Source organism: Onychomys torridus, chromosome 18, assembly GCF_903995425.1.
Source record: "Onychomys torridus chromosome 18, mOncTor1.1, whole genome shotgun sequence".
NCBI classification, from domain to species: Eukaryota; Metazoa; Chordata; class Mammalia; order Rodentia; family Cricetidae; genus Onychomys; species Onychomys torridus.
Window position 1 is genome coordinate 45,681,196 of NC_050460.1, and position 8,571 is coordinate 45,689,766.

At 41.1% G+C, this 8,571-nt stretch overlaps 1 protein-coding gene across 1 annotated transcript in view; it reads left to right on the plus strand.

The window, feature by feature from the left end:
* The window catches only part of Ctnna3 (catenin alpha 3), a 1,414,880-nt gene that overhangs the window by 50,491 nt on the left and 1,355,818 nt on the right, over positions 1-8,571 (plus strand). The window contains exon 4 of the mRNA XM_036167773.1: positions 58-228. Within this exon, the coding sequence (XP_036023666.1) occupies positions 58-228 (171 nt within the window). The remainder of the gene's footprint in view (positions 1-57; positions 229-8,571) is intronic.

The following is an 8,571-nucleotide window of genomic DNA, read 5'->3' on the forward strand; positions in this document are numbered from 1 at the left end:
TGGAGGAGGTGTCATTGAAACCTACATGAATAACTTGTTTGGGGTTGTGTTTTTCAGGCAGTGCTCTGAAGGTATCGGCGGAGAGATTTACAGATGACCCCTGTTACCTCCCAAAAAGGGAGGCTGTGGTTCAAGCCGCCCGCGCCTTGTTGGCAGCAGTGACAAGACTCCTTATCCTTGCGGACATGATTGATGTCATGTGTCTCTTGCAGCATGTGTCATCTGTAAGTAGAGGATGACTTAATTTGCTTTGGCATCGGTTTCGTTTTTAAGTCCAACCCGAAGCAAGCATCAATCCTGGGGCTTCCTACCTTACTCAGAAGCTGACCAAACAGGGTTGTGGAAACTAGCGCACACCTCCAAGAATGGATCCAGAACTTACAGTCCTAAAGCCATTGAGAATGCAAGAATAGCAGACGGCTTATTGATGAGGAAATGGCAAGGAGGCAATTCTAGACCTTTGAATGTTGAGATTAGTATGCCCGATACCAACATATTTATTTATTTATTTTGTGTGTGTGTGAGTGTGGAGGACTGATATGGACATCCCGTGTCTTCTTTGATTGCTCTCTACTTTATTTACTGAACCAGGGTCTCTACCTAGACCCAGGGCTGGTTGGTGATTTGGCTAGGCTGGCTAGCCAGCTTCTCTGGGGATCGCCTGTCTCCGACTCCTGAGCTCAGGGATTACATGCGAGCCCCCCATGCCCACTTGGGTTTTTATGTGCTGCTGGAGACGTGAACTCCAGTCCTCACCCTTGCTGCACAAATGATTTACCTACTAAAGCCACTTTCCCAGGTCCCCATCTTAATTTAAACAAGTGACAGCACACAGTGCTGTAGATAATATCGAATGTGTGCGTGTAACTAGTCCAAGGAAGAGAAACCTTAACTTGAAGCTTAAGGTGTTCAGAGATTTACCCTCATTGGTAGGTAGGCACTACTGTTTCCTTTTTGTGGGGCTAGGTGGTCAAACCTATGGCTGTGCATCAGCAGGACAAATGCTCTTTGTTAAAACCATATCCTCACTATGTCAGATTTTCTTTTTTTAAATTTTAAATTAAAAACAATATTTTTATGCAATATATTTTAGTTACAGTTTTCTCTGCTCCACCTCCTCTCAGATTCTCCCCCATCTTCTCACCCATCCAAGTCCATGCCTTTTTAATGCCCCCCAAAAGCCAAGAATTAAAAAGCAAGAAGTAATAAAGAAAAAGCACAAGAAACACACACACACACACACACACACACATACACACACACACACCCCACATAAAAGCAGAAAATTAGAAACCATAATTTACGAGCAAAAGACCAGCGAGGTAAAAAATGCCCAAACAAAGTAATAAGAGACAAAAAGTCTAAAAAAGAGACACCACTGAGTTCATTTAGTATTGGTCATCTACTGTTGTGCATGGGGCCTGTCCTTACGAGTGCTTTGTATACCAAGTGAGACTCGTTGGAGAAAACCAGTTTTTTGTTAGGGATGGGAGCTCCTGATCACTTCCCCTTCTCTGTGCTGGGATCTCATCTAGCTTGGACCCATGCAGGCCCTGTGCATGCTGTCAACAGGGTCTACGAGTTCACATGTGTGTCGATCTGTTGTATCTGGAAAACACCATTTCCTTGGGGTCCTCCATCCCCTCTGACTCTTACAATTTTTCTGTCTTCTCTTCCACAGAGTTTCCTGAGCTGGGAGGGGAGGGGTTTGATGACACTTAGGACTGAGTGTTCCAAGTTTTCTCATTCTCTGGATAATATCTGACTGTGGATTTGTTCCCCTCTACTGCATGAGGAAGGTTCTCTGATGATGTCTGAGCAAGGCAGTGATCCATGAGTATAGCAGAATGTTGTTAGGAGTCATTTTATTGTTACATTCCTTTATCAGAACAATACTACTTGTTTTTCCCCTAGGTACATGGCCTATGTAGTCTGCGCTGCATCAGCAGTATCAGGCCTGGGTTCTATCTCACAGAGTGGGCCTGAAATCCAGTCAGATAGTGGTTGGTTACTCCCACAATGTGGTGCCATTATTGCACCAGTGTATCATGCAGGCAAATCCGTTGTAGAGTGCAGGTTTTATAGCTGGGTTGGTGTTTGCCTTCCTCCTCTGATAGTGAGCATAGTACCTTCCAGTACCATTAATATTAGTCAGCAGGGGTGAACGCTCTGGTTAGTCACCAGCTCAGCTTGTGTTTTCCATGAGATATGTAAGTGTTGCCTTCTGCAATAGGGCCTACCATTAGCCTTGAAAATAGTCTTAGTTGTTTAGGGGTTTCCCTGGAGTCCTTTTGGTCAAAGACTCAACTATATGTAACCCATTCCTGGCACTGGAGATTTCACTTGATGACAAAAGATGTCTAGTTGGGACATTCTCTCCCCTATTATCTGGTAACTTAATCAAGGACAAGTAGTATATATTTACAGTTAGTCTGTGATGCCTGCAGCAGTCTATTATAAAAATGTACAAATGGATTTAATATAAGTAAAAGTATATGTTTATCTAAGAGAAAATCCAAGAAGGGAACTTGCCTGCTTCACTTTCCAGGCAAGCCAATTTGGCATAGTTCAGTAGAAAGGAAAGCCTTTCTTCATTTCGTTATTTTGTTTGACATTGCAATACATAGTCCATAAGCAAAAGTTACAAAGAACTTCTCAGCATCTCTGCTGATTTCCCCACTTTACAGAGGACCCAACACTTCTGTCTACAGATACATCTATTTCCATAAAGGTTCCTGGTGGTAACTGGTCAGCTAACTCTTTCTTTAGGTCTTGGTTTTTTTTTTTTTTTTTTTTTTTTTTTTTTTACTGTTGTCTATTTTTATCATCCCAGCAATCTTCCCCTTTTACTTTTACACTCATCTTTCTCTCTCTGTGTGTGTGTTGTGTGTGTAATGCGTGCACCTGCATGTGTGGGTGTAGGTAGCAGTGCACATACATAGGGAGGCCACAGGAGGATGTCAAATGTCTTTATCTCCTGCCCCCTGGCATACTCCCTTGAGACAGAGTCTTCCAATAAACAGGAAGCTCACTCTTTGGGCTAGCCTGGAGTCCTTGAGTCCTTGGGATGCCACCTGTCTGTGTCCACCAATGCTGTGGTTACAGGCAAGCCTGGCCAGACTCAGCTTTTTACATGGGTGCCAGAGACTCAAACTTAAGACTTCATGCTTTTGTAAGCAACTGCTATTACTCATTTATCCGTCTTCTTAGTCCTCACAGGTTTTTTGTTTTGCCTTTTTTAACAGTAAAAAAGAAACAACTTATTTTGCTCTTATTACTGGTTATTTGTTGAACAATAGACAAATCCTAGAACATTTCCAAGACCAATTCTCTCAAATGTTAATATAGACATGCATAAATAAGGAATGGAATTGGAAGCTCATCAGGAGATTCATAGTTGTGATGGCCCAATATGTCTCATATTTTAGCATTTAGATTTTTGAGGCAGAATCAAAGGGTTTTATAAGGGTATAAAAGGCCACATTTAGCTAAACATGCTGGGACATAACCAGAACTTGGCCTGTAGAGGCAGGATCAGGAATTGAAGGTTAATCTTGCTACATAGCAAGTTTGAGTCCAGACTGTTCTTCAAACAACAAACAAACAACAAACTGCTACCTTTAACTCAATTGGGAAGTAAATGCATAAAGAACATAGCCACTTCTCTACCATTTTGATTGAGTGGCCCTAAGAGATGTACATGACACTTGTTAACTCATGCACATTTTGTCACTCAAGAGAAGCAGGCATATTGTAGATCAAAGAGAAGCAAAGCACTGCCTTTTGTACCAATAATTACAGTTAAGATTTATCAGGTTTTGTGATGTATTAAACACCACAGTGGATTACCTTAATTTAGTGCTCATCATGGGACCCTGATAATGATACTCAGTGAATTGAAGTGTCTTGTTCAGGCAACAGGAAGGAAAAAAAGCACCCCTGGGAGCTTAGTACTCCAAGAGTTAAACAACTTTAGTTCTAAGCAGCTCTTGGAAGTGTGTACACAACATCATGGGCCCATAGCAGGTAATCGTTTTAAACTCCAACTATAATCTCTCAGATGCATTTGTACCTTGTTAGAGTCCAAACAGATACTTCAGCCATGGAGGAGGATGTGGCATATTCCCCCAAGAGATGTTAAGTATGATACCTTTTCTATGACTTCATCCTTAGGGTTTGTATATGAACTGCTATCAGTTAAGTTTTCCAGTTTCAAGTAGCATTTACACATATATGTTTTGAGATGATAAGGATTAGGTTTAGCACAATGTCTTTTAAGTATGATATTGCATTTTAAAAATTAGTATATATTCATTGTACAAAATAGTTTTTCATTTTGATATTCATGTATCTCTCTCTCCTATCTATCTATCTATCTATCTATCTATCTATCTATCTATCTATCTATCTACCTTATGTATGTATGTATGTATGTATGTATGTATGTATGTATGTATGTATGTTAGCATGTGTGATGGTTAGTGTTAACTGTTACCCTGATAGAATCCAGGGTCACTTGGGAGATAGGCCTTTGGGCACTCCTGTGGGGGATTATTTTGACTGCATTGAGGTAGAAAGACCCGTCCACTGTAAGTGACGTCATTCCCTGGCTGGGATCCCAGACTGTGTAAGTGGAGGAAAGGAACTGAGCAGCAGCTTGTGTTCATGTCTCTGTTCCTGATTTTATCTACTCCAAGTTCTTGCTGCCTTGACATCCTCAACCTGAATTGTGAGCCAGAATAATCCCTTTCTTGCTTAAGTTACTTTCATCAAAGGTTTTTTGTCACAGCAACCTAAAAAGAAGCTAAGATAGCATGGTTATCTTGAGTTCCATCATTTTCCTGCAAACAGCATGATTTCATTTTTCTTTATGGCCAATACACATATAATATTATACAACTTTTTATAATAAAATATAATATAAAATAATATACAATACACATTTTAAAAATTGAATCTCATACATTCTATGCAAGTGCTGGACCACTGAACAACACTCCAAACTCCTCCACATTTTCTCTATCTACTCATCTGTTGGTGTTTTTCTAGGCTGATTCCATAACTTGGCTATTGTGAGTCATACTGCTATAAACACAGATGTACCAGGATGCCAGCTGCATGCCAACTTACATTCCTGTGGGTATACACTCAGGATTGGTATAGCTAGATTGTATGGTAGTTCTATTTTTATTTTTTGAGTGCATTCCGTACTGATATCCACAGTGGCTGGACTAACTACATTATCACTAACAATATGTAAGACTTGATCTCTTTTCATCTTTTAGTGTCTTCAATTTCTTTCTTCATGTCTTAAGGTTTTCACTATAGGTGTATTGCACCTCGTGGGCTGGGTTTATTCCTAGGTATTTTATTACACACACACACACACACACACACACACACAGCTATCATTACTGAAATGTGTTGCATTCTGATTTCTTTCTTATCAAGTTTTTTTTTATTGATATACAGAAAGGATAATGATTTTTCAAATATGTTGGATTTGTATCCTACTTTGCTCAAAAGGTATATCAGATTTAGGAGTTTTGTGGTAGTGTGTTTAGGGTTTTTAACACATAGGATCAAGTCATTGGCAACGTGGCTAAGGGAAGTCTTGAATTCCTGATGTTCTTGACTCAACCTCCTGTGTGTGGCACTGAGTCTAGCTTTGGATACTTTGACCAATTCCTTTTTCTGTTTGTATCCGTATTGCCGTGACATTTAGTGACTTCCTTCATAAACGCTCTAGTCCTACTATGTGTCACAGAGTGAGGGCCTAGACAGGAGCGTATCTGACACGCACACGCTCGTGGGCACTCCACATGGTCCTTGTCTCCTCTCCTCACACATCTGTCCTCCGCATCATCCTCTCAGAGTTCTCCCCTTGGCCTGAAGCACCTCAATTAGCTAATGGAAGAATCTAATCACGGGAAATGTGCTAATGAGGAGGGCCCAGTCGAGAGGATAGTGACTACTGCCTGCCAATTCAAACACCCCCCGATGGTAAAATGTGATCTTGGAAACAGACCTGGACTGGAGGCTGTATAGTCCAGAGCAGTGGTCCGTGGTGTGATTGCTGAGCAGCAGCATCGGGGGATCCACTGTGGTGGCTCTCGGTATTGCTGACACCCCGTGTTATGTCTGCTAACACCCACTTAAATGAACAGCATGTTCTTTTTCTGTATGAAGTCTGTGTCGAGATAATCCAATTGCCCTAGTCTAGAACACCCTATAAAACTAATATAACTCTTACAGAAAAAAAGGCCACAGAAAGGTTAAATACCCAATTTTGAAGAAAAACTATTTTACGTCTATGATAGAGCAAGAACTTAGAACACAATCCAATTCTGTTCTTGGGCTAATGTTTCTAAGTCGTATCATATGGACTTAATGTGGATTAACAAAAATACTGCTTTGAAAACTCACACACAAAGGGCCCAAAACTTGTGAATCAGGCAACAGTGAGATAATGCTCTCTGACAGACACACTAACGTAGAAGATTCTTAAATGCAGGTCATCCATTTTGCGGTGACTCTAGACACCAGCTATCACTGAATGTGTTCTCAGTTTTCAGGCAACCTAATTTAAACGGCTAATGGTCTGCTCTAACCCAAATAAGCCTGGCAGCAAAGTAAAAGCTTGACGACCCTGACACCTAGTGGCCATACGGGAACTGCAGCCACCTCAGCCTGAAAAGAACAGCCAGCCTCTGCCGCAGTGTCTATCACCGCCACACGCGGTGAATCCTGGGTCTGGACAGTACCAACTCTAAAAGCAAACTTGCAAAGGTATGATTCGTCTCTGGGATTATCTTGAGACTGTGAAAGTGGGCCAAAAGGCATGCAATATTTGTTAGGAATATTTCCCTTTAACGTACCACATTTAACAAGGTTTTATTCATCTCCAAACATTTAAAATAAAAAAAAAATAAAAAATAAAAACCCACAAAGCTGAAGGTCAATTACTATTGTTGAAATTTTCAGACTCTTTTTCCTCACTCTGCATGTTCATCCACGCCCTTTTCCTAGTCTTGGGGTGGGTTTTTGATTCCCCCTTGGACATACTCTGCCAAATCCAAAAGCCATGTGGCCAAGCCACCACAGAAGTTCTCTTTGTGCTGTTGAGACATCATTACCAAAGGGTAGTCAGACCTTCACAAGGCAGCAGGAATCCTCTTTGGAAGAAATAAAAGGACATGTGCAGAAACCCCTAAGTACCCATCTAAGAGCCAGGAGCACACTGAACACTGTGGGTTGCCAGATGAACGCAGAGAGATCAGCACAAGCTATTTCTGCCCCAATCATTAGAAAATAAGTCTCCACGACCTGCCTGCACCTCTGACAGGTGGGACAGCAGGAAACCTGAATTGTTCACCTCCTCCACCAGACGAGAGCCCCGAATCCTACCTGCTGACGTTTGAAGGCTAAATAATCCAGGGTTTCCAGCTCCTTCCCAAGCTTCTGGTAGGTCTTCTGGAGGTCAGATTTGTTGGAAACATTTTTGAGAGAATCAAATGTTCTTTGGAACTGAAAATGAAAAGAAAAGTAGATTATAATAGTGACAAATTTTTCTCAAATTCCCAGCTCGCTAACAGAGTCAATAATGAGCTTCAGTTTTACCCATCATAATTCAGAGGCAACAAATGCTAGCTAATTATCTTTCAGTGGACTGATTAGTGATGATTACAAAGAGGTAAAAACTGTATGTGTGCAACCAATATTCTATATGAATGAGAAGTCCATTCGATCCTCATTCTAACAAAAAGAGCATTCGTCATTCAGAGTAAAAGAACTTTCACGCTTTAGGATATCCTGGGGGAAAAAATGAGACTTAATGTATAATTTTAAGTCAAACAAAGAAACATTATACAGTTTGTAGGGCTGGGAGATGTTTCTGTCAGGAAAGTACTTACTATGCAAGCTTGAGAACCTGAGTTTGAATTCCTGCCATCCACGGAAAAGCCAGGTGTGGCTGTTCATGTCTATCATCCAAACAATGGGGAACCTAGTCAGGACAATCACCCAAGCCCAATGGCCAGCCAGTCTGGCCAATTAGCAAGCTTCACTACCACTTTACTAAGCCAACATAATCCCTAACTACATTCTAAATATTTGTCCTTACACACACAGATAAGTGCAGTCCTCACCCCTCATCAAGGAAACTTCTCCTTATATCAGATGGAGATCGTTACAGAAGTCCACACCTGATCAAAATATAGAGTTGTGATATCCAGTCCCATGTGATGCCCAGTCCCATGTGATGTCATGAGACAGGATAATAAGATTTTATAGGTTATAATTAAGTTCCTAGTGATGTGACTGGATCCTTGGTGCATTAAACTCTAAGGAGTAAGTCCTATTAGAATGGCATTCTACTGAATCCTGTCCTCCATTTCATAAAGGCAACATGCTTCTCTCAATCCAAGGTGAAGTGCTGTGGATATTGCTCTATATGCTATGAGTGTGTTGCTCTGATTGGTTAATAAATAAAAGTGCTGGCCAGTAGCCAGGCAGGAAGTATAGATGGGACAGAGAGAGAGGAAATTTCTGGGAACAGGAAGGCTGAACCAG